This window comes from Seriola aureovittata, chromosome 5, assembly GCF_021018895.1.
Source record: "Seriola aureovittata isolate HTS-2021-v1 ecotype China chromosome 5, ASM2101889v1, whole genome shotgun sequence".
NCBI classification, from domain to species: Eukaryota; Metazoa; Chordata; class Actinopteri; order Carangiformes; family Carangidae; genus Seriola; species Seriola aureovittata.
In genome coordinates, this window is record NC_079368.1 from 3,049,201 (window position 1) to 3,076,337 (window position 27,137).

The 27,137-nt window shown below is 39.6% G+C and overlaps 1 protein-coding gene across 2 annotated transcripts; it reads right to left on the reverse strand.

Moving 5' to 3' along the window:
• Positions 1 to 91: 91 nt before the first annotated feature.
• On the reverse strand, positions 92 to 27,090 carry pnpla7b (patatin-like phospholipase domain containing 7b). Of its 2 annotated transcripts, XM_056375643.1 has the most exons (35): positions 26,891 to 27,090; positions 26,106 to 26,152; positions 24,304 to 24,378; positions 23,402 to 23,489; positions 22,878 to 22,957; positions 20,554 to 20,648; positions 19,748 to 19,888; positions 17,934 to 18,093; positions 17,731 to 17,811; positions 16,435 to 16,563; positions 16,200 to 16,280; positions 15,635 to 15,755; positions 15,464 to 15,541; positions 14,213 to 14,295; positions 13,499 to 13,645; positions 13,213 to 13,290; positions 11,805 to 12,010; positions 11,586 to 11,717; positions 10,354 to 10,477; positions 10,000 to 10,189; positions 9,656 to 9,805; positions 8,689 to 8,752; positions 8,302 to 8,470; positions 6,892 to 7,074; positions 6,673 to 6,791; positions 5,273 to 5,429; positions 4,894 to 5,010; positions 4,612 to 4,681; positions 4,147 to 4,263; positions 3,179 to 3,327; positions 2,584 to 2,736; positions 2,367 to 2,483; positions 1,858 to 1,942; positions 1,470 to 1,600; positions 92 to 911 (listed from the first exon to the last, which is right to left on the reverse strand). In XM_056375643.1, the coding sequence occupies exons 2-35, from the start codon at positions 26,148 to 26,150 to the stop codon at positions 885 to 887; spliced, it is 3,942 nt and encodes a 1,313-aa protein (XP_056231618.1). In that variant the 5' UTR covers positions 26,151 to 26,152; positions 26,891 to 27,090; the 3' UTR covers positions 92 to 884. The 2 variants fall into 2 exon arrangements, 1 of the variants encoding a protein (XP_056231618.1); XR_008827808.1 differs by lacking the exons at positions 92 to 911; positions 1,470 to 1,600 and having other exon boundaries at positions 1,919 to 1,942; positions 2,652 to 2,736.
• Positions 27,091 to 27,137: the final 47 nt, after the last annotated feature.

Sequence of the window (27,137 nt, forward strand, 5' to 3'; positions counted from 1 at the left end):
TGGAATATGGAACTGTAAAATGAAGTGTTTCTATGCTGAAAATAGACCTGATATGGGGACATGGAGGCTGTGATATACATCTGGCTGTGCGTTGGATATGAGGAAAAGTTTATTAGTGACCGTTCACATTACACTTGTCAAACCTACAATAGGCAGATAGAGGAGAGGTCCTTTCATCATCATACAGACATGAGGGTAACACTGTACTTGAAGCGCACTGTAGGCACAAAAAACATATTAACTTATGTTTTGAACTTATTTGTAAACATTATGAAGTGCACTATAGAGCTTTATGAATCTGAGCTTATTATGGCTGGAACCAGCTATACAGAAAACTGCCCACAAAAGTGACCCAGCATATTACGAAATTTTTATGCTGAATGACTGTAGTGCATTTTGTAGTGCATCTGTGCATGACATGCTTGTGTGAAGTTACCAATCTAAGGCTATCATACAGCTTCATCAGTGTGTGAAATGATGGAGCTGTTTGATTTTTTTCCCCACATCTCCCAGGTGCCTGATGTCTCAGGAAGTCCACGACAAGCAGAAGTTTAAATCACTGAAACTCAAAGTCCACGAAGCAACAAGACACGTTTAGGGTCTTCACCCAATTAAAACTATTTCCTTTTACTGGCAGGTTTGATGCTTACATCAAATTACCGCATCCATCAACAGTTTTGTGTTCTGCTGAAGTGTCCGTGTCACTGATGCTACCCGGCTGCGACATGTCTGTAATGCAAACTCAGTGCATTTCTCAAAGGTTACTGGGCATACTGCATCAACATGTGTGTGTGTGTTGGACCATGGTTAGCAGCCCTGACAGGTCGGCGTAGCTTTGATGGAGGTCGTGGCCAAGGATTATGTGGAGTATTCTTCATCCAGGGTCAACCTCGGATGTGAATCTCCTCATCCTGTAAAAAAGACAAAAAGGAAAGTTGGATTATCACTGTCTTTTAGTTATTTCATATGTCTGTAAGATGAGTGATGATAAAGCTTCACTTTTACACAAGCTTTGTTTATTCCTTTTGTTCACATTAATGTATTTATTTTCATATATGTTTTATTGAGCCAAAGGAACAGTAAACTGTTGCACCAGTGCTATTAATGTACATTCGCACGTATAAAATAGGTGATATAAAGGTATAAGGATTGTCCTTAGGAGTTGAACATTATCCAAGATAAACAAATTAAAAAAGGAGAAATAAAAAACAAAATGAAAAAATAAACATATACATAATCACACTAAATGAAAATTGACCAAAACAAATGTCTAAGTGCTAAATAATAATAAATAAGGGAGAAAAGATCATCTGAATCTAAGAGTGCAAACATACACAGATAAAGGAGCCCAGGAGAAGCAGTTTTCTACCTTTATTAGATTTCCTCATTTCCTAAACCTCCTCCTTTCGCTGTCCCTACCTTGTTTACATTCATCTTAACCAAGTACACAGTTTTGTTGGTATACATACTGTTTCAGCAGTGTCTGCCGTCTCCTCTCCCTCTGTCTGCTCACTGCCGGGGGTGAACGCCTCAAAGTCGGACATCGCGCTTTCCACCGCCTCCTCGTCATAGTCTGTCTGGTATTCATCAGACAGCTCCTCTGAAGGCAGACGACGGGAGACAACATCCCCACCCACAGCATTTTAGGATGGTCATAAAGTTACAGACATGTAGCTGACACTGCAGATCTAAACATCAGGCTTCAAAATATGCACCACAGGGACCTACTGTATGTCTACACCTGCATAATACAAATCAAAAGCAACCTTTTATATTAAGATTTTTTTCTACATATATACACATATATGTATATGACATTTTTTGGTTCATGATCTCATATAGTTATTGATAACTAACCTTCAATTAAGGCGTTCTTGACAGGCTCTATTCTCGACACAATCTCCGCCAGGTCGGTGAAAGAGGCGTTTGGACAGGTGACCACCTGAAAGACACACAGCATCATTCCAGTGATGACTTCATCAACTCTTTCTGATTTTACATTTAGAACAGACATCAACTGGCATCAATAAAACAGTAGAATTTAAAACTTCCTCTCCAGACATGTTTTAAACTCTGTAAAAATACTCAGATTACTATTTTGTTTAATGTGGTTTTCATACATAGAAAGTGAAAACAAAAATCAGACACTGGGTCTAAAAAATAAAAAAATAAAATAAAAAGACAGGGTAATGACAGCTGCTGAGATCACCTACATCAACATTAAAAATAAATGATGACAGACAAAGATCCGAGTATTGATACTGATGATTGTCCAGCCTTAGTCTGAAGTTAAAATAAAACAGAACAACTTGATAACGGCTTTAAAATCTCCTCCCGGGTCAGTAGTGTCTGTAGATTTGACTCACATGGCCAGTTTTGGTTTTGTGGAACTCTTCCTGATGTCTGTCTTTAAGCATGCTGTCCACCACCCTGCTGCGCTGCCACACATCGAACAGTGTTTTCCCGTGGTGGTATCCTACCTCCTGCAGCGACAGTGAGGGGGGGGGGTTAGGGTGACATTCAAAAAGCAAGGCCATGGAGGAGGCGTGGGGAATGGTGTTGAGGAACAGAAGTCAAACTCACAGTGATCTCGTCGAACTTGCCAAACTCTAGTGTGCCGTAGTGGTCGATGGGCGGTCGAATGTACTCACAGTATTCACTGTCTTTGACCAGTTCCAGCTGCCGCACGCAGCAGACGTATGCGAGCCGAGTTTGGATCTCTGCCATGTTCAGGACCTGGAAGGAATATTAATTCAGCAATGTTGAGCTGTTACTGATGTTCAGTCCTTCTTGTGGACACGATATGTCAGTAACGCCTTGATGGAACTTCTTCAAATTTGGCACAAACATTCAAGGATGAACTAATTCGATTTTGGTGGTCAAAGGTCAAAGGTTAAGGTCACTGTGACCTCACAAAACACGTTTTTTGGCCATAACTCACAAATTCATACACTAATTATGACACAACTTACCACAAACGTCTATAAGGATAAAATGAAGTGATAACATTTTATATCCAAACGGTCGAAGGTCGTCAGGAAGGAGAGATTGTGACCATATTTCCTGCAACTTGGCTGATTGGTGGAGGGATACAACGGCAAGGCGGTAATTGTAGTTTTTTTATAGGAAACGGGCAACTACAGAGGAGATCTGACATTTACGGCAAAGGTCAGCGTACCTTGACTCTCTCAGCCAGTGGGTTGAATCGCTTCCACAGCAGCCACCATCCGTTCAGGGAGTCGCCGTAGTTGGTCAGGTTGGTCTCATCCCGACTCCCAACATCAATTGCAATCACAACCTTGGCCCCCATGGAGCGAGCCACGTCAGCTAGGTACCAAAACAGGACAAATGCATTTAAAGAGTGTTCAAAGTCTTGGGTACATTTTATAACAGATTTATTTTATAAATAAAGATTGTCAAAAACTTTATGGGCTGTGACCTTTCAGGTCTGCACTTTTCCTAAATGTAGCATGTTGCTAAGGTTTTGTTTCACTACTGTGATGCTTAAGGCAAATGAATCAAAAATGCTCGGGTCCAAAAACAACAGAAAAACTGATCACACACATCAGGCTACATGAGGAAACGAAGGCTGGATCGCCGGACACACACTGGTGCTAAGATGAACTGGCACACAGACGGTAGGGAACACAGTGGCTGCCGTCGAAAAGTCTTTCTTGCTCAGGAAGGTTCCTAACTGAGTGAAATGACCCGGCAGTATGTAAGTGGCAGCCATGATAAGAGCTGGTCCAATTCTCTAAAGGTTTTAAAAGTGACTCTCAGATACATCTTGGGAAAAGGCTGATCTCCTTTCATAACTAGTGTAATAACTTGTAATATTTTTGTCTTTCCATTCACTGAGCCTCCCCTGAAACAGTTAAGACACCCCCACCACCCCCGGTGAGGCCCCCCTACCACTTTGAAAACCTCTGCTCTAAATGATAAGGAAAGAAGCTTTAACACTTCCTATTTGGTCTCCTTTAGCAGACTCTTTGCCATAGCAACATTTAAAAACAATGCATGATTGTAGTTTTACCACAACAGACACACGCTCCAAATCCATAAATAAATATTTCATCTCTTTGAAATCCAGCTAAGAGTCATAATGAAGAATGAAATCTCATTTCAAAAACCCAGCCCACTCCTCACCGGGCAGGTTGTTGATGTAGCCTCCGTCCATGAGTAGATGTCCATCTTTAGGATCACAGAGGGGGGGCAGGTAACCAGACAGTGACATACTGGCCCTGACGTACCGCCACAACGAGCCTGAGGAGGCGAGAGGTAGCAAAAGGGTTAACAGGCTGACAAATATGTGTTTTTAGAGGAGACTCAGTTTATGTATTTTCCCTATCTTCAGGTATGGTTGCACATTTGTTCCACAGCTGTCGCCAGAGTTTATTACATGCAAGGATTATGTCATTTTCTCTTGGCCAAGGACATATGTACTGTGTATTGAAATGAATCCAGTGAACATTTAATTTTGGGGACAGTCTCTCTGATCATTAACCCGCCATGCCACCAATGATAAGCACCCAGTCTACCTGGAACCATTAAAGACCACACACAGGGATGAAATGTCATGTGTCATTTTGTGTTTTTCAGAATTAGACAGACCGTCAGTGTGAACTCTCATGGAGGAGGCTGTGATATCTGTTGTAATGTTGAAGTACGGCAGCCACAGGTCCTGGCAGAAGAGAGCCGGAAAAAGCAACGTTTGTGATCATATTTGTAACATCGGCCATTTGTAATCAGACAATGAGTCCATCAATGCTTTATTTCTTTTACATGAAACTTTTAGTTGCACATGTAAAACTCAATAGCTTATTATTACTGGCAGCTTGAAGATTTGGAGTTGGTAAAAAAAATATTTTGCTTTAAAGAAAGCCCTGACCTTACCTCTATCTGTTTGTCCTTGAAGACAGAACTGATGCTGGAGTTAAAGGAAGCTCCAGAAAACATGGAGGTGACCGGGTACGTCAGATCCAATAGCTTCTTAAAGTAGGAGGTCATATCCTGAGGAGGTAAAGAAAGGTGTGGACTTATGTTCACGGGACAAGGACTGAGTGGAAACCAAGGGTCAAATTTGAAAAGAGAAAACATGAAAGAAGTTTGTCACGTCATAATGACCAAAAAAAAATAACAAAAAAACAAAAACAAAACTTGATATACGACCATTTTCTAATAACGGTGAGGAAATTTGAACCAGAGACATTGATCATTGACAAACACTTCTGAACTTTAGTACTTTCATGTCTTCAGTGTAATGTCAGCTCACCATGGCCCATTCACGAGCCCGGACCCTCATCCGACTGTAGCTTTTCTCCTCAGCGTACAGCGCTCCCATGAAGGACCCGATGGAGGTTCCCCCCACCATGTCGATAGGGATCCCCGCCTCGATCAGCGCCCGCAGGATGCCGACCTGAGAGCAGCCCCTGAAAAGAGATCCATCAAATAACATCACACACGATATCTGATGTCACATTTTGTTCAAATACTATCAAATAATAAATAACAATTTTAACAAGTCTCATACTTAAACCTGCAGTGAAGTTTGATGTTCTTGTGATTATGTAAAGATATAACGTGTGAAATCATTCCAATAGGAACATGTTATTTGAAGTTTCAGCTACGTTAAATGACTTGTTAAAATTGCTAGATTGGAGCCAGAGTAGTTTACAGAGCCACAGATAGGCGGCACTATCATGAATACAGCCCCTACCTTGTCAGAGCTCCAGGACAAGCCAGAGCAGTGAGGAAAAGAAACACATCAATCAGAATAGAAACAGAATCAGAATACACCTGCTTATTGGAATCTACATATTATGCACATGATGTATTGATGTAAACTGATTATTAGTTGTCTGTGTTAATACTTGTGTGATGCAAGCATGGGGGTTGATAAAGTTTTTGTCTTTTCTTATGCTAAACTTTAATACTGTATGGAGTCATTACATGTGAAGCACTTAGCAACAAATGAGAACTAGAATCTCCTCGTGGTCGTCTGCCTCCTCCACTCAGACCAGGTTACATCCCTGTTTATCCAGAGTCCTATAAAATATCAACCATTCGTGTGAAGTCTTGGGTTATGGCTTGAGTCCCAATGGACATTTTACCAAATATGATGGGATTCTCAAAATATTTTTTTTGACAAAATAAATTAAAAAAATGTAATGATGTAGCAATGTTCATGAACCTGAACCCTGAATACTCTGAATTGTAAATGCCCAGTGCAATGTTCGTATTAGTGCTTTCCTTGGACCAAACATTTGCTACAGCTAATGTTCAGGCAAAAAGTGAGAATGACACCAGAGACAGTTTTATGCTCTCTTTCCTTTGATTTCATATAAAACATTACAAACCAGCCAGTAAAGTGACAAACAACAACTGTCTGTGCGCGGTTTACTGATCTCACTTCATTCAATTTCAATCACTTTTCTCCATTTTTCAGGTTGGTGTAATTTATTTGTTTCAACTCAAACTTAAACCCTACATTTCATAACTTCACAGTGTTTACACTTCACAACTGGACAATATCATAGCTCATATGTACAAGTACCAAATTACCAGAGTAGTGTATTTGATCCAGCTTGTGATTGCAGAGTATATGATTGGTCCTCGAGGCTAAATCTGGTGGTGCCGGTGTGTTAAATGTGTTACTATAAGAAGCTGCAGTACCTGGCACCCCCTCCACCAAGTACGAGGGCGATGGTGTTTCCTGTCAGGATCCTGGCCAGGCGGGAGAAGTCAGAATGACGATCTGGAGATTTTTCAAACACACGCTGGTACAGCTCTCTCTGCAAATCAAACACACACACACACACAAACAGAAGTGAAGCATTCGTAAACTGGGCTAGAATCGCCCATAAAAAGCCTCAGTGAGGTGGTGGTTAATACCAGCTTGGGTAAACTCCTCCTGGAGAAGACCCTGCGGGGGCAGGACAGGTGATGGTGTCTGGAGATCCAGCTCCGCATGTTTAGCCACTCGGCCGTCCCTTTGGGTGGTGGGCCGTCCTCCCTGTGCAGTAACACCAGCTGCTTCTGAGCCCGAACCGCACTGCCCTCCAACATCCGCTCCAACTACAGGTGGAGAGGAAGAAGAAGAAGAAGAAGAAGAAGAGCTTTTCAGTGTGATCCACTGCAGGGTGGCCAAGTAACAGAGAGAAATGAAAACAGTGTGACGGTGTGGCTGTAGCTCTAAGTCAAAGTGAAGTTGTAACTTCAGAGCAGTAACTGGACGGCTTCTGAGCCGCAGCCGCCCTGATGCAAATGCGAGTTCCTTTTTTCGATTCCCTGCTGCCTTGGAGTCCCATGAGTCTTTTATACTTTTTTATGCCTTTAAGTAATTACTTTATTGTTGGACTGCTGAAAAGACTGGTGGACATGAGATTAAAGCATTTCTCATGGAATTGCTGTAGTAGTAGTAGCACTCAGCGAGACATACAGATTCCAGGCTGTTTCATAGCTTTTAAAAAGGTTGACGCTGCTTTCCCATTTCTTGCGCAATGTTTGGATGAATTTTGAAAAGTAGCCGATAGCAGACTTGAGTTTAATGCAGGAGTGTTGCAGAGAAAAGGGAAATAGTGACTAGACTTGTGAGCATCAGCAACAATGTTATGAGGGCCTGGCGGCTTTGGTAAAAGGTTCCATGCTATCAGCGTTTTGAAAGGCTTCATCATAAATGAAAGAGCTGCCATTCCGGTTATCCAGAAGAAAATAGTGGCGGCCTTCAGATCAAGTTAAAGGGATTCAGGATTTTTCACTTTCTTAACATTGCGAGAGTTTTGTGTTGTTTAGCCTGGTGCAGGTACTGGTCTGCTGAGTGCCTTTCTAGTTGCTTATGTGTTCAACTTTTCATTTGCGAGAGAATAAATGTGCTGTTAAGCTTTCAATATTTACATATTTCTTGATAATCATCAGTCAGTGCAATGCAGCACATAACAGAGCGCAATGGAGCAGTTTTTCTGTGAGTGGGTTCCTGTCTCGTGCACGTGCACAAGACACACACATGCATGCGGGTGTTGTAATACAGTCCTGCCAACTGTTTCACACTATTTGTCTGATCAGCAGGCGGCAGTAACGCACCAAGAAATGCAGTGAAGAAGAAGAAGAAGACTGCAAGCTAGAAAACTGGGTGTAAACAATGCAAGATTGTAAAAGTTTTTTTTTTTTTTACAGACAAATTTGAAAATGACGGAAAACAGAGTTGAGATTTTGTGTTGTGTCTTGCTAGAAGGAAACATCTCCTGTGCTTACTGCTGAATGAAAACTAACTAACTAACTAAAAATAAGCACATTAACACTAACCTCGCCCAAAGCGGGCTCCTGTTCTCCCAGTCCCACAATGATGATGCAGTCAGCCTGCCGGATGCAGCGCTGGGTCCAAGGTGTGAGGCTAGAGTCGGACTGGTAGAGGACAATGCGATGGATGTCTTCCTGCTGCCCGAGCCAACTGGACAGACGGTACTCGTGGACACTTTAGAGGAGAAGAACAACATGTCACCTGTTACTGCGTGTACATGTATTCAACTGAAATAACATCTGTAAAACTCTAACTATTAAAATACATCATCTCAGTTAACATCTTGTTTTCAGAAAAAAAAACAGACATCATAGTCGGGATGCCTCACGGGACTTCGTCTCATTTGGCAGGACTTATCTATTTACAGTTTATTCACTTGATCAAATGTCTACCTGTCCAGAGCAGCAGAACCTAGTCGCTGTTTGATGATGTCACTCGTCAGGAGTTGAGTGGGACCTTCAGAAAACAGAAACACATCCATCACGTTTTTGAAACAAGGCCGATGAAATTGCTGTGAATGAAAGGGAGGTACAATGTATCATGATGGAGAATCAAAAGTAGATCATCCTAACCCCTAGATGGGGAGAGGGGTGTGTTTTGATATGCAGTAGGTGTGAGCAGTTAGTGCTGCAGGTCTTTACTTCTTCGCATCTTTATCTGTGTTTCACTGTCACTTGCTTGGTACAGCCTTGGACTTTCTTTATTTTGCTATATTTTGAGTTGAGGCCCTTTAACAAAACCAACCATCACAATATCTAAGTATTTGTTTCACGCTGAGAACACACTGCCTGCACGGCGTGAGCGTGGCGGCTGACGTCACTGACCTGCTGCAGCTCTCTCTCTCTACATAGAGTTTACAGGTTACTGGAATGTTGGATTTCTTTTCATTTTAAATCAATTCCTGATTTATCTTTGACAGAAAACATAAAATGTCTCTGTCTCCACATGCAGCTGCTAAAATGGTTAAAAAATATATTTATATTTTTCATGTCTATCAGATTCAGATTCAGCCTGGACATAGACAGCTATGGCGGAAGCAGCTGCATGTGGAGACAGCTGCACTATAGCAACGCACACACCACACATCCAGTGTGTTCCAAACCTTATAAAACAAAAGTGCAATATTGTGAAGCAAAAAATTTATAGATGTCTCTTTTAGGACTGAACAGTGCAAACCAGGAACTGGGGCATCAAAGACTGTCTCCTCTGATCCGAACTGACAGAAGGGCGACTGTGGCACAAGTCAAAGTCTCACCATGGGAAGAATCTGTCACAACACATAGTGCATAACAGGTAAACTACTGTGTGTGTGCATGTGTGTGTGTGTGTGTGTGTGTGTGTGTGTGTGCGTGTGTGTACCAATGCCACTGAGTGCATGCTGCAGCTCCAGAGTGAAGGAAGTGAGAGGAACCTCCTCAGACACTGGCAGGATGGCCACAGTGGACAGGTTGGAAGCTGGATTTCCAGCGTCCCATTTACTGGTGGGGGTGGTGAGAGCCAGACTCCGAGCTGCAGGGCACAGGATTGTTTCTCTTATTGGATAGTTTAGACAGTAAATGTACTGTAATATACCCATATACTGTTTAATGTTTCTTATTTTAATTAAAGTACCAGTCTAGCTTACATATGATAACTTATGTTAACTTTCATACTGAACGGCAATTCCATCCTGACACACTGTAACAGAGAGAGAATACGAGTACCGGCCAGAGGTCCGTTGATCTGCTGCATGTTGCCCAATATCTTCTGTCCCAGCAGATGAATCAGCCGAGTGACGACTTGAGGATACCTCCTCTTGATGGAGTTCAGAGCTCCTTCAGGAAGCTTGGCCAGCTCGGAGTCTCTGACAGCGTGGACCGTGGTGGCTCGGTTCATGTGTGTCACAGCCTCAACCTGATCGATCCAGGCAGCAGGTGTTAGTTACTGAAATGTATTTCCCCTAGAAGTTTGTCCATATTTATTTCTAAAAAATAATTTCCTTCCATTTATTTTCTTTTATTTTAAGTTTGAAATTCAAGAATTCCACCCACACAGGACCCCACTTTCTGATCACTTACCACACCAATTAAGTCCCCGCGGCCATACTCTCCAGCCAGCTCCTTCTTCCCATCATCCTTTGCAATGACAGAGCGCAGTCGGCCGCTGAGGACTATGAAGGTGCTGTCTGACTTGTCTCCCTGCCTAAAAGCAATAAGGAAAAATCACAGCAAAATCAAACACTACTCCACTCACATACTGTTAATTATAATTTTATTAATTTAATATTTTCTCATTCTCCCTGCATAAATGTAACAGACCGACATGACAGACTTCTTGTCCTGTTTTCTTTGTTGTTTTTGTGTCTCCAAAACACAACGTGGACATTAATTATCAGGAGTAACTAAACAAACAACAGTTTCCACGGAGTAATTAAATGCAGTCTGTAACTTCTGCCTCTAGGCGTCTTTCAATCAAAACAATATCAAAAGACAGCAATGGGTGATGTCACGAAATAGCGTGGGATCATGGGAGTTGTTGTTTTCACCACCATTGCTGTAAGCTCCTCCAGGTTTGGATTCCTTCAGTGTCAGTGGTTCAGGAAATCAAACAGATTCTAACTGTTAAAAACACTGAATGAAGCAGTTTGACATTTAAAGTCAGTGTTTGAGCGACGCTGTACGGAGGACAGAGACTCAGGGAAGAGTTGGAGCTGAGATTGATGCTAACCTTTGTCCTGATTGTTTCTCTGATAACTTATGAACCAGACGTTCAGCAGGTTTTTATCAGCAGCTGAATTATCCACAGAGGTGTCCTCCTCTCCATAACAAACACACCAGGGGATTAAAACTGGTAGGAACAAGGAATAAAGCAGTTTCACTTTAAACATCAGAGATTTAGAGACACTCTTCAGTGACACAGGACAGGAGGTCTCCAGCAGCTGGGAGCTGAGCTGTCTAACATTTCCTCAGCTTGTTTCTCTGATAACTTCAGATCCAGACGTCCGACGACTAAAATCCTTCATCTGGTTCAAATATAGAGCTGAAAACCACCAAGGTGTAAAAAGTGTATGTGGCTTAAAACTAGATAAAAGTCAATGTTGAGCTTCTGTCAGACAAACACAACACAGACACATGCACATACAGGATATGATGTCATTGTCAGGAGACCAATGAAGTGTTACCATGATTAAAAATGTAAAGAACATAACTCAACAACATATAGAACATAGATCTAGTTGTTTTTTAGACATTATAATGTGGAAAACTATATCAGTGAGGTATTAATAGTTTTGGCTCCATAAAGTAGATACCTGTAGACAGCACGGCCGGCCTCCACAGCCATCCAGTCCAGGGCAAAGTCGATCTGTCTGACAAACGGTGACACCCTCTTCACCACAGTGTGAGCCACGTTCAGCACCACCCTCGGCTCCTCACGCATCATCCTGAGAAGGTTGAAGACACAGATGTGTTTGTGTGTGTTTGAGCCCCAAAGAAATGACTGAATGTTTTCTGTGTGAACTCGACCCTACTCATAGAAGTGAGCCTTGGATATGGAGAGGAAGGTGCAGTCTCTGTGAGCTCGGACGGTGAAGATGAGGGGCTCCCCCGTGAGAACGGCCAAGTGACCCACCATCTCGCCTGGGTGGGTGACAAACAGAAGGGTCTCGTCCTCGCGGTCAATCATACGCTGGTAAACGTGGAGCGCACCTGAGATGACAAAGCCCACGCTCACATCCTGTAAGCCGTGTGGAGAAGAAAAATCAGATTACATATCAGTTCATCTGTAAAATGAACTGATGAAACCAACGAGCACAGTAGCCTTGATAACTTGTTTGCCTGCCTCAGTGACGTTTCATGTTTGCTGTCCCAAAACTTCAAACTAAAATTCAATAATGATAAGTCTGAGATCATGCTGACTTCAAACTCAGATAAAGAGAAAAGAGGAAATCTAAACGAATCTAAACTAAACACAATCAGAACTTAAGTCTCATTTTCAGTTTCCGGGGGAAACAAATCTAAATCTAAATCTACCTGTGTGGATTCAACTAAAAGATGCTACTGGTATGAAATAAACATTACAAATGAATCAGAAGCGTCACATTTAATTTTAGTTGGTCAGTAATGTTTAGTAGTATGTATTCCATATTGCAAATTCTGCTTTGATTGATTTATGGAAGTTTGTTGGTCTTACTTTGGCTATTATACCTGATTATGATTTATAGGTGATGTGAATATTATTGAATAATATTATTTAAGCATAGTGCTGCAAACTAGAATGCCAAAGTTATGGTTTATTGAGAATTTTAATTAAGTATAACTAAATGAATATATTATAATCAGATCAGGCAGGCTACATCATTAGCGTCTTTTAAAACATTATTTTATCGGGAAGCTTTTATGAATGTTTGATATGTTGTTGTGTTTTATTTTCCCATGATATGGACAATTTATATTTTCCTGTAACTTACTTCTATTTTATGTTTTAATTGCTGTTTTTAATTTCCCATTTTTCTTTCTGAGAAGCACTTTGTAATTTTTTTGTTAAGAAACGTGCCATGTAAATAAAGTTTATTATGATTATAATTATTATAAAATAGTTTATAGAGCGCAAGCAAAGCGTGGTTTGGACTAATGTTAGTTCACTATATTCTGCAGGGCTACATGCTTTTATTAAAGAGGATTTCTCCTGAACAAGTCCTTGAAGAAAAGATGATTCAGTGGTGTTGAATAAGCTAAGTGAATAGAGAGAGTATTATACAGTATATACAGTGAGAGAATACAGAGAATATGGTCCATATGGTTCTTGCTGATATGTATCAATAGGAGCTGAGTTTCCAAACCCCGCTTTGTTTGCCTTATTTTTGTTAAACCTTGAAGTTGCACTGGTCAATATTCTGTCAATATGAGTTTCTGTCAGTGTTTGCTCAACAGACCGACCTGGTCTCCTTGATGGGCCACAACAGTGCCAGCTTTGACCTGGCGGAGAGTCACCCGTCCCTCCAGCAGACTGTGGTCCTGATGACAACAAATGACAAGTTAAAGACATGTGATAACTGTCTGACCAATCACGGATTCAGAAATTTAAGACCATTAACAGATCAGCTAAATATACTGTACTATACTATATCTACTTTACTAGAATATTTTATTTTAACTTCCATTTGTGGGATCAGTAAGTGTGTAATGAAGTTGTGCAGTACATGTGGTTTGTATTTCAAGCTACCTGTATTTGGATGACCTGCAGCAGATCCTTTTTTGCAGCTTGGAAAATGGCATTGACTTTATTGTGGTGGGCGTTTGCTCCAGCATCGCTGTACTGGTAAACAGCGGATGGAGTGTGCTGCATTGTGACACTCTTCTTTAGAATAGACTGAAGAGACAGAGAGACACAGGAAAACATAATGGCCGCAAGGAAGACAGTAGACCACAAACTGGACACTCATTCTTAGTAACCCATGCATGTGCAGTACACCAAGATAACCCAATAAATCTAAATGTACTAAATATAACATTATTCTGTAAGTAACCACTGCTCAAATACAACATCTCAACCAGAAAGCCTCAAGAAGTATCTGTTTATTTTTGGGTCGACCGCAACAGCAGGGCAAATGTCCCTGACTGAGTGAGTGAGTGAGTGAGTGAGTGAGTGAGTGAGTGACTGAGTGACCATAGTTCCACCGTCTGTCAGCCACATGCCACTTGACTGAGTTGTAGTCTCCCCATTGGCCGTTTCTCTTTCAGAATGATTTGGCACAAACAGTTTCTATTGTGTGTTGCCTGCAGTAACTGCTAAGTTAAAGAAACTAGCAGATGTGAATAACATGTAAACAACAGCCAGCCCTCCCTGTATAATAAATATCTCCCTGCCATCCAACCTGTCTGGACTGTAACCAGAGAACTTCTAACAGTGTGTGAAAGAAATGTCTTATCCACAGACCTTCATAGGACTGTGCGGCATCATCTCCTCTTTGGCAAGTCCAGCCCGTTCATAAACTCTGTTGAGGTCAGCTGACATTTCACCTGCACGACACAAAAAAAATCACAATATTTTGAGCATTAGAGTTTAGTATTAAAGCATTTAAAAACGCATTTTCCTGTGGAACCCTTTGCTCATAGGCTTGATTCCAAGTTAGCTGATTAAACATTCATTCATTGACTCTGATGAGCAGTGGGCCTTGTGTATGTTACATTAACAGTAACATCAGTTGCAGTTAGTGATGATGCAGTTTGATAATAATTATTGATGACATGCAAAACGACTCAAACACACATGGAACTGGCACAAAGTTGGACACGTTTGTGACATTAACTTCAGGAAAGTTTCTAAATGTTTGTCTTAAAATGTAATGACTACTTTTTTCACATTTCTTCACTTTTCCACATGTAATGTTTCTATTGTAATATTATACATTGTTTGGATCCACTTAGAAAAGCTAATGGCATACAGTCAACATAGTTTATTGAATTGCATATGTCCTATTGTTTGATGAAGTATTAGGGCCACATTGAGGAAAAAAAAGAAATCTGACAATCTGACAATAAAGTCATAATATTATGACAATTAAAAATGTAAAAAAAATTAAATTTAATTAGAATTATATTACAACAACCTATCAAACAGGTGAAAGGACAGTCAGTGTCAGCCTGAGCTGCTTCTGGCAGCTGCTGTTTGTCTGTCTAAATATAGAATAGACTCAGTTTCTTCACAATGTTTTCAATGTCCTGATGCTGATGATGCTGATGATGATGATACTCATGAGCCAAAAGATGAAGGGTCTGCTTATTTCTGAAACCTCAGCTGCAGTATAACTTCACAGGATGCTCCACGTTCCTCATTTTAGAACTTCTGATATTTCCCCTCTAAAACAACCAAAAATTACTTTACTTTACTACAACTTTATTCTCACAATATTATGACTTTTTTTCTTGTAAAATTATGACTTCATTCTTTTAATATTATGACTTTTTCTCTCATGGAATTATGATGTTATTCTTGTAATATTATGCCTTTTTTCTTTAAATATTATGACTTTATTCTTTAAAATTACAACTTTATTCCAGTAATTTCAGATTTTTTTTCCTCAATGTGGCCTAATATTCCATCGTACTATTGAGACAAGAAAGGCGCTGAAAATAAAACATTAAATATGTTTAAGTATAAAAAAAGTCACTGTGTGTGTGTATGTACCTGTAACAGCCATTGGGGTGGAGAGAGAACGAGATTTCTTGTATTTTGATGAGGACATGTCAGAGAGGCTGGACTTTTCTGTTAAAGTGGGTATGAAGAAAACAGAGAACTTTAGTCAACCACTGCTGCACACACACATTAATGCAAACTGGGAATGCTGTTGTTTCTGACCTGTGTCTGCTTTTTCTGAGGCCAGATCATCAGAGTGTGAAGGCTGCCTGCGGAAGCCTCTGTTTGAATGAGCTTCACCCAGAACATGAGCCACTGACACCAAGGAAATGGCTTGGCTCTCCTGTAACACACATCCATCAATATTAAGAAAAAAACAAACAAAATAAAGTAAATTTCAAATATAGTTAGACTGATATTATACCAAGTCAGCCAAAGTGTGGTTGTGACCTAATGGGTTTATTTCATATAATCATATTCTATGATAAATGGACTGTCACATTTTTGTTGCATAAATACTAATGTGGAGAGGGACTGAAAAAAGTTTCAAAGCTTGACACCAGTCTGTACGTGTATTGATTCTTCTATGAATGTGAGCAACTCTTACACTACTCTTGTTATTACTCTTGTTTTGTATATCAGAGAAGCAGAGCTGCACAGAAATAAAACAATAAGTGTGGGGTGGATAATGTCAGTAATACACAAGATAAAAGCGAGGTCATCTAATCGTTCACATTTTTGCACTCTCTATGTCAGACCGCGCAGTCTGGAGCACAGGTTACAGTACCGGGTTGAAGAGCTCAGTAGTCAGGCCAAGGTAGTTGTGTAAGGCAAGGAAGGTCACTCTCTGAAGACGCACCATGATTATCTACAGAGGACATGAGGGAAACAGGACAACACAGAGAATGAAGAGACTGGACCGTTCATATAAAAAGGAAAAGAAACAGTAGGAAATTGAAAAATATTCAGAAAATATCTGTGGTTTTGTTGCCTGTTGTGCACTGGCTGATATGGAACTTTACCTGAATGACTCGAACCAGGGTTTCAGGATATTTCTCAAAGACTGACTGGAAGGCTGCAGCTGGAAGACGCAGAACAGTGGAGGGAATTGCAGCTCTCGCTGACACCGTCTTGTAAGGTGCCGGATAGCCCTGAAATACAGTAAAACACAGATAACATACTGTGTGGAGAAAGAAGGATCCTATTGTCAGCGAAAACCTTCACAAAAATGAGTTAGGTTGTACTCCATGATGTCAACATGAATAGAAAATACACATATATATATATTTACAGTATATTGTAGCATTATAGTATAATGTATAAAAGTTTAAAGTATAAGTCAGTAAATGTTGGTAAAAACAAGCTTCAAACTGAGAGCTTTTACAGGTGTTCAAGTCATACCAGAAACAAGCTAAAGCACTAAGCTCAGACCAAATGACCCAAATTAAAGCTGATCTAACCGCCCGTTGTGTGCAATAGGACCACTCATGGGCCCCAAAAGCACTTTCTTTGACCAAAATATGAATTTTGAATGTCATGTAAATAAATCGGTCCAATCCTGCTTCCTCCAGTTGAGAAACATTGCTAAAATCAAATCTTTACTATCATTTCAAGATCTAGAAAAAAATCCTCCATGTTTTTGTTTCCTGTCGTCTTGACTACTGCAATTCACCGTTCACTACCCTAAATCGTTCTTCTGTGTCTCCAGCTGGTTCAAAATGTGGCTGCCAGACTGCTAACGAACACATAGCGTAGGTCACATATTACACCAGTGTTAGCAAATCTATGCTGGTTATCCATAGAGTGCTATAATAATAATAATAATAATTAATCTCTCATACAATTACATGGGCTGGCACCATCTTACATATCAGAGTTATTGTGTCCACTGATTACGGGGAGATCCCTGAGGTCTACTGACCAGCGCCTCCTTACTGTCCCGAGGTCGAGGCTATAAACCAAAGGAGACCGTGACTTTGCGGTTGTGGCCCCCACCCTCTGGAATCGTCTTCCTCTAGTCATCAAAAATGTCATCTCAGTTTACAGTTTAAAAGCTGATAAAAACTCACCAGTTTCAGAAGCACTTTACCATGTAATGTGCTTTATGTGATTGCCCCTTTTGTAAATTTATTGTTTTTATAATTTTGCTTTTATTGTTTTTATATTATCTCTATTATTTTTTTCCCTAATTAATCCTAAATTATAGGCGTGTTACATATGAGGAGGAACCACCATGTGTACGTTTAAACATGCCTGTATAATAACAACAAACAAAAGGAGGAAAAGGGTGATGAGTGACAGACAGACTTCAGACATACAGTAATTATGTCCAGGATACTGAGCAGACTGTGAACGCTGTCTCCTGGCAAAACTTCCTTCACCACTGCATCTGTACCGTCCTGCAGAAAGACAACAATCACATTTCAATATGGATGAAGAGCAACAATCAGAGTACAGATGAGAATTTATACACATTTACCACTAATCCACCACTGAGAGCGAAACGTCTTTATGCTCTTACACTCTCATGGATGCACAGCTCCAGGCGGCCATCTTGAACCACGTAAATACTGTCATCAGTGTCACCTGGTCGGAAGAGTGCCTCTCCCTGGTGCAGCTGAATCAGCACCATGTGACGACACAGCTCCAGGAAGAGAGGCTTCTCGAAGTGGCCGAGCACCCTGGTTACAACACAATGTGTACAAATGCTGTCGTTATATCACTGCTAATGATATTTACCAAAATTTACCAAAAACACTACGAGGAATCCAGTTTACAGTGTTCTCACGATAAAGAATACATTCAGTTATGCAATGTGCAACTTTATGTAGATGACACTATTTTATATGCCACTGGCACATTGCAAATCTACAGTTTGCTGGTAAAAATATATGCTATTCTGTAGGTCAACAAAGAGTACCCAGCCTACTGCCCATATCCAAACCCTTCATGGTTATGATTACGGTGATATTTTTTATATGTATGCTTCTCCCACCACACTGAAGCCTCTTCATTACGCTTCATCACAGGTCACACTTTTCTAACTCATCATTCCATCCTATATAAAAAGCTGGGATGGTCCTTACAAACAGAACGGAGCAGCATTGTATGTTGTTTATTTATAAGGCTCCGCTCTCTGGTAACATTTAAACACAGCACTTACAACATCAGGTCACAGGACATTTTAACTAGCTGAACCTCTTGTTCACACTGAACTCGGAAAAACTGGTTTCAAACACTACACTGCGTACAGATGGAATGAACTCCCAAAAAAATATGAAGTTATACGCTCTTATTTCATTGGAACAGTTTAAAATGTTGTGCTTATGTATCTACAATCACACATGCACATGCCTTTTTAATGTGAAAATATATAATGTATGTCTGTGAATATATATATTACATATATTACAATATAAAATCTTTGTACACAGGTCTCTCTTGAAAAAGAGATGCTGATCTTTACTTTTAAAAATAGCTGTCTGTCGGGAATGCAACACAAGAAGAAGAAACACTAGTTAATCTGTTAACTATTTTGACTGTATCATGTTGTTTTAATAAAGAAGAGTAAAGACTTATACAAATGTTTTCCAACACGCTAATCCCAAACTCATGATCAAATTTGATCATATGTGATACGTGTAGATCGGATCAGCTCTTCTCAATCTGTGCAGGCATCATTTGCTGTGGATCCATTCTGGGTGGGTGTGCAATTGGAATATTAAGCAGGAAACGCAGGCTCCACCAGAAACAATGAAAACAACTACATTGAGACTTTTAGTCTCATTCTATAGTGTTTCTATAAAAAATGGTCATTTTCAGTGGAAGGACTTCTGTTTTTATTTAGTTGAGTTTTTTCTTTTGAGAAGAAGATGGTTACCATAGGAACTTTCATCCTTTTCATAGTAACTGTCTATCAACATTTATACTTGTTTGAAGTCGAAATCGCAACAGCTGGTCTATAAAATAATAAAATGTCAGAAAATAGTCCATCAATTTCATAAAGCCCAGTGTGGTATCTTCAAACTGCTTGTTTTGTCCGACGGACAGTACTGAAACCAAAGACTTTTTATTTACAATCACACAGCAGGAAGCAGCCGAATGTTGCATTTGAGAAGCTGGAACAGGAGAATATTTGACATTTTGGCTTAAAAAATTACTTAAACAAACAAGTGTTCACCAAAACAGTTAGCCATTCATTTCCTTTCACTTGTCTTTGATTGATTGACTAATCATTTCAGTCTACAAATCACTTTTTAAGTCTCCACTGACTCTTCATTATGTCTATATGTTAGATAGAAACATTGTCCCTGCTCGTGAGGTCGTTTTGCTTACCTGACATTTTTCAGCATGTACAGCACCTCAGAGGGGAGATGGGAGTTCTGCACATCAAACTCAGTCAGGTCAGCCTCCAGCAGACTGGGAGGGGGCTCCTTGGGCTGCAGGGTGGGGGGCTCCCTCCGAATACGCAGGATTCTAACAACACACACATCCTTCATCTATTAATGTTTCATTTTTTACTTAAATCCTCTTGAATCCTCTTGAGAGGAGCGACACTGCAAACGTTTCTCTAATGTTATGTATATATAAAAACCTATTCAAATTTGGCTCGAACATTCGCTAGGACTCAAGGATGAACTGATTATATTTTGGTCAAAGGTCAAAGGTCAAGATCACGGTAAGCTCTCAAAACACATTTTTGGCCATAACTCATGAATTCAAACACTAATTATGATGCAATTTAACTCAAATGTCTGTAAGGATAAAATGAAGTGATGACATTGTGTATCCAAATGGTCAAAAGTCAACTTCACTGTGACATCATAATGTTATGCAATGCTGTAACTGAGAGATTGTGACCTGAACTGAATCACTGAATTACTCTGTTGAAAAAGTATTTAGAATTACTTGGAGCTGAATTTGTTCATCATTCATCAGATTAGATACAACATATAGTGGTGACTGGCTTTGGTAATATCTTACATTACCTTTCATTGGCAAAATAATCTCACTTCAAGGTCCAACAAAGTGAATCTTGAATTGACATCATTTTGTCAAACACTGTTCCTGTAGCTGTTCCTAAGATGAAAAATGGACTGTTTGTCTTTTGTCTACAAACCAGGCTTAAACTAGAGACTCACTTGCGAGCTATAGACAGGACTTTGGTCCTCTTCCTCAATCTCTGCCGGGAGGCTGAGTTTGAGTTTGATGCAGGAACTGAGGACAATGTTTGAACCTGCAAGACAATGAAATGTTTGGTGATTTGACATGTTTGCATTCACATGATGCTTGACAGAATGAAAACAACACTTTCCCATCACATTGAATGGTTTAAGGTCAAAATACATTTCTGATTTCCCGCCATCGAGATCTCTCAGGTCATCAAGGAGCTTTTATATTTGTAGAAGCAGCATTCAGGTCTTATGCACCACACAAACCTGAGGTCAGTTGCTCCTCAGTTCTTTTAACTGCAGGCTTGAATTTGACTTTTATTAAGTTTAATGTAACTGCACCATCATTTTTTAATTCTTCTGTTTATTCTGTTGTTTTCCATTTTAGCTTATTTTTATCTTCATTTTTTTTAAATCTTTTGAAATCCCATTTACTCTATGTCTTCTTAATTGCCTTGTGTTTTTTATATCTTGCTTTATGCAGTAAAGCACTTTGAATTGACTTGCTATATAATTAAACTCGTTTTAGCAACAACATCAGGCCAAAAGTCCTACAGCAACATAACAAATATGAAAGGCCATCGCCAACAGTTAATCTGCTTGGACTCAAGCTGCAACTGATGATATCTCTCCTGATAAAATGTACTTTTAGAACATGCATCACACTGAGACAGAGTAGTAGCCTGAGTAGAAACTCTTTTCTTTCTGCAGTTTTCAGCCTTCCAACATTTGCCTCATGTCAGTTCAGTATGTGTAGTCTAGCTAAAGAAACAGTGTATGTAACATTAGTTATGAATTCACAAAGTTTGTGTGATGGTAACATACTCATCCGAGATGGACAGAGTGGCACTGACAATGTAATAAAGAAGGAGTAGCTGAACATTTGCTGTATGATATTTGTACATAGTTTTAAACCTAAAGTGTAAACAGATTGAGTTGAGTCACGGAGCCGAGCACCAGCTTCTGAAAGGTAATTACCCAGTGATGCTTTGACAAACCTAGGTCATTTAACAACATCCCGAATCCTTTAAGACTTTTCTAACCATCTGAATTAAAACAAGACGAGGTCAAACCCCAGTACATGGCTGGACCGTGTACAGTCAATGTGAGGACCTAGTTGAAAACTGTTGTGGAACTGGTGTAAACAACTGACATCTTTGCATCTTATTTACCCTCTGCTTAGTATCAGCTGGTTTCAGCCCTTTATATGTTTGCTTCTCTCTCTGTGCTCACATATACAGTATTTTAACCGTATTGTAACCGTTTCAAATTAAAAGCCCTCTAGCATGTCAGAGGACAGAAACCTCTCATTTCTGATCAGGTCTTTTATTGCTTGTGCTGCATTAAACGTATTGTCTCATTTCCTGTTGCTGGTGTTTCTGTTGTTTACCTGCTATTTAGATCAGCTAGTTTCTTTAGCAGTTAGCGTTTACTTCTCTCTCTCCCTCCCTCTCTCCTGCTCTCTCTGCTCGGTGTGTCTTATGTTTAGTTATTCCTCTGCCTCCTTTAGTAATAATGAGACAATGGAGGCGAGGCTCAGTGTATTGGAAGCGCTCCTCCTCTTCCCTGCAGTTCCCAGTAAAGTGCCTGAAAAAAGAGGTGTAGCCCTAAAACCACGGTCGGCTCCATACATGGTCCAGTCATGAATCAGGTTTATACCCAGTCTGTTTGAAGAATAGTCTCTAAATCTAGAGAGAATGAGCTAAGTTGGCAGCACTGCAGCTGTAAACACAACCCTAACAGAACCTGTTTGCACCAAATCATTTTGAAAGAGTAAAGGCCAATAGGGAAACTCCAATTCACATGGAATTCAACTGACCAATGGTGGAACTATGATCAGTCAGTCAGTCAGTCAGTCAGTCAATCAGTTAGTGACGGACATTCATGATTATAGGGTTTGCCCTGCTATTTGTGATCCAATATAAATCCATCCGCTGCATTATTAAGAAGATTTGTGAACCTATTTCCTAATCCAAGCAAAGACTAGCTAGATATGATTTTATCTCCTGACTTATTCTGCATGACACAAGAAAAATATAAACATGATTGTGTATGAAATTATATAATAATGGAGAGTATAATAAAACTTTGCAGTCGCAATTTTGTGCAATGAATACAATATAGATAAAACCATTGTGGGCAGCAGTATTACAAAATGACACATATGGTCATCGTGATAGTTAATATCATTATTTATAAAAATAAATCCATGGTGCAGCAGCAGGGGGCACTGAATGTGTAATATGTCTATAGAAACTGGCAACACTGAGTGGGATGTTTGAGAAGACACTGACCTTTCTCATGATCTTCCGGCCATAGAACATCACCTTGTCTCTCTTCCTGAAACGATAATGACGAACACCGGCCTGCTCCTCTGAAACACACCAGACATGCTCTGTAAGAACATCTGCAATCTACTGTATGAGTCAGCCAATGCTTCTCATACTCCTGCTGTCAGTCTGGTCTGATTAAATCACCCTTCTGTCTCAGGGGCTTTTAATCCTGAAGAATATCAACATTCATGAATTCAATACTTGATTGCATTTAACACAATGTTATTGTGTTATTATTAATTATTGTCAAATACCTGTGGTGTAACTGCAAAATTAGTGTTACAACTTTTCAAAAACCAATTACCAGTTTACACCTAACTCATAAAATGCGTGTCTGTATGAACTGTGAAACTGTTAATGATGTCTCTGAAACACAGACAGACATAAAACAACTAATATTATCACATGTTTTGCACATCTTTACAGTGAAATTTATGTAGATACAAATGAAACCCAACAGTGTGTACAGTGTGCAGGGCACTGACTTGACCGTTTGTATCTTCTGTAAAGTAGGAACACAACAACTCCAACCACTGAAATCACTGTCACAGCTCCGATCAGCACAGCCAACCACTGGAATTAAAGACAGGCGAAATGTTTAAAACATTTGAATTAACAGAATCAAAATAGTCCATTCTTTCTTTTCTTTAATTCATTTATCTAATATCAGAACATCTCTCACTCCCAATTATTCTATCCTTCCACCTGTTATCCACAATAGAAAGACAGTAGATGATAAAATATAATTTAAATGAAAATAAAAACAGAACTAATAACAACAGTAGATTTGAGAGAATTGATTAAAAGCCAAGTTGAATAAAAAAGTTTTCAGCTGTCTGTGTGTATTTAAAAGCCTGGCAGTAGAAAATCGGAGAACTCGTGAAGGATTATAAAACCACAGAGAATCTGCGACGTAGGCCGGTCCCAAAACACTGAGCTTTAAAAACAAGTAAAAGGACTTTTCTAAAAGATACTGGAAGCCGGAGGAGTGAAGCTAAAACTGGGGTAATGTTCTCTCTCTTCCTCGCTTTAGTTAAAAGTCCAACAGCACGGTTCTGAATAAACTGTAGTCTTTCTATCGACTGCTTTGGAAGAGCAGTAAAAAGATCATTGCAATAATCTGATCTATCCGGAAAAAAAAGCATGCTCATACGTTTTCCAGCATCTTTATGGATTAGGAACAGCCGTAGTTTGGCAAAATCTCTATTTCGGTCACCTTCTTTATGTGTGAAGTAAGATTTCATTATTAATTATTCAGAGACTGAAATGATGGCCTGGCACGTTACTTCTGATTTGATAAAGGGGATATTTCGGATAGCAAAACAAGCCATTTGCATCTCAGTCAAATGATTAGAGAGGAAGTCAGAAATTGATTGTTGGCAGTTACCATATTGACTTCCGTCCTTTCTTCCACAAACTGCTTCATCCTGGCCTTAATCTCACTGCTGAGTGGAGCCAGGCTCTGAAACATCAAGCAGAGGAACCACACTGAGGGAATGAAATCAACTGACAATATGTTAAAACAGCCATATAGGTTGTTTTTTCAAACCTCTGACCCATGGAAGTCTCTCGTGAAATAGCGCCCCTACGGCGCTCAACAGTCATGGGTTTGTTAGGTTTAGGCACAAAAACTAGTTGGTTAGGTTTAGGGAAAGATCATGATTTGCGTTAAAATAAGCATTTTCTCCACATCAGATGATCTTTGTTGTCATGGTTACAATAATAACAACGGTCAGGGTTTAGGGTAAGAGTTAGGGTTAGGGTTATAATAACAACGGTCATGGATAATAGAAACAATGTAAACTACTGGTTTCACATGGGAATCGTACACCGATCTTCTGTGTCATATTCTTATGTTTTGTTGACCCATCCATCCACCTTTGCTCCTGTTATAATTAGTACAACCACTAGATGTCGCCTAACAATAAAACGTAACTATGGGTCATAATAACCTGCTGCACAAACCACCTGTGGGTTTTTCACATAAGAGCAATCAGAGCACAAAAAGGTGACAAATGTTTCTAGTTTCTTTTTACCCAATAAAGGCCTAATCATCTGGTGAAAAACAACAAGCCTTACAGGATGTGTGAAACATGTGCATTTGTCATGTATTTGAATGAGAAATATATATTTGTTGTCAGAGTCAGGACAGCTGTTGTGTTGTCATGAACTTGTAAGGGAGACTGGGGACAGTTGCAACAAGTGTCATTCCTCCAATCAGAAACATGCTAAAGTGATGACACTCAGAAGACAGAAGACACTGGAAGACACAACTTTTTTTGGAGATCTGAAAGTCATTTTTTTATAAGCTGTATTTTTGTCAAACTGTCCTGCACTTTTTATGAAAAGAATCAAAACTTTCTGAGTTTTAATATTATTTTTTGACTTCTAAATGACATAGTTAGAATGTGTTGAAGTCAATGTGTTTAGCACATGATGTTCTGTCATGGCTGACGGGGTGAAGACAGTTACAACAAGCTATTGTAACTGTCCCCAGTCAAATCACAACAGACCATACAACAGTGTGTTTCAACATTTTCTGTTCAAAATAGACAAAATATGCAGCTAGTTTTGCCCCATAGCAAAACAGGTGCAACAATAATTGATCATTTTACCACATAAGAAAATACAAACAAGTTATTTTGTGAATTATTCAGTTCCTCTCATGGTCTTAAAATATATTTACCTGTTCTGTTCATCATAAGCAATAAAATAAATTGTTATTGCTATTGTTGTTACTATGTTCTATGCTCTACACAAAACTAAATGACTGTTCTTTGATAAATATTGTTAAATAAATAACACTATAATACCATTTGCCATATTTTCAGAATACTATGCTTACTGACACAACAAGCAAATTTAATGTGTTTTTAATATATTGAAACCATCTGTGATCTGTGTTGCGTCAGTTGCAACAACTGAATTCTTAAACTGAAATAAATATTGTGACTGCTATCTCATATGTAATCACCTTTAAATGGTATGGATGATTAGCAGACTAATGTATGTGTAATATGAAAATTTTGGTTGGTCTAGAACAAGGAGCCTCTGAGTAACTAAGAGAAATGTAAAAAGTGTTGCAACTGTCCCCAGGCTCCCCTTCCTAAATGCCTTGCTGAGCACAAGGACGTGGAAGTTTATTTTCAGACAATGAAGTGCAATGAATGGTGTTGAGGAAGGACATACTGGGTATATACTGCAGCTCTCCTCTTCATCGTTGTCCGGCTGCATGCCTGCAAGAAATAAAAAATAATCTTATTTTTAAATTATTATAGTGACATTTCATATGGGACAATTTTGTGTTTAAAACCTAAGGAGATCACTGATGAATTAGTACTGTGTTTTTGATTAAGCTTCATGTGGTCATATATCAATAACATCTCGTGACTCGAACTCTTAACCTGGCTGTCTCTTTCTGCTCAGCTGACGAACAGGTCACAGAGCAAAAGATTTGACCACATACACAAGTCAAGAGAAAGAGGTCACAAGCTCAGTGTTTGTAACCCGACACTCCCTCCTGCACTGCAACACAGCTCCGCTCCAAAACAGCAAACAGTTAAAGGCAACTCTGAAAAGTGGCAGAATGACTTGACCTAACTGCCGGACAGATATTTTTAAAAGAAGGAGCAACAAGGAGCATTGTGGGACTATTTTTTTGACATGATTTAAATGTAGTATGGTGCGGAAGAAGCAAAAATAACTCACTCTTCAATAGTTTGATATTTAACACTTAAAGTACGTACACAGCCCAAATTTAATGTCAAAATCGGTAAACAATAATTTTCACTTAGAGCTGCTCTCACAGACTCTGTCCGCGGACTCTGTGGCTGCAATCCGCTACACAACAAAAGGACAATCCAATGCATTACATGCAAAAAACTAATGTAATAAGTGGAACTGGAACTGGAACAAATACAAACGAACAAATACACCATTTTCGATTAAAATCGACCAAACAGTTTCCCACGTACCTTTTTGTGTATATGTGCCTTATAATAGTGTAAAGACTGCACGGTAAGAACAATCTGAATGTCCCGTCATACCTCAAAGTAAAACCCTTATCGGCGAAAATGTACGATGACCCCGATGTGATGCAACATAGACTGTGTTTAAAGAGGATGTAGGAGGAAATTAAACTGCTACATTTGAAGCACTTCAATAGTTAAACTGAACATCAACACAGAACTTTGAAATATCTTTGCTTTGCACATGCTGCTC

Bases quoted from the DNA above. Each gene is read 5' to 3' on its own strand.
- pnpla7b (XM_056375643.1), bottom strand. From the start codon at position 26,150: ATGCAGCCGGACAACGATGAAGAGGAGAGCTGCAGTATATACCCA. The intron at 24,379-26,105 runs GTATGTCCTTCC...TTGATGTTTCAG, and splicing joins AGAGCTGCAGTATATACCCA to AGCCTGGCTCCACTCAGCAG. The intron at 8,471-8,688 runs GTAGACATTTGA...TCTCCTCTAAAG, and splicing joins GGTTCTGCTGCTCTGGACAG to TGTCCACGAGTACCGTCTGT.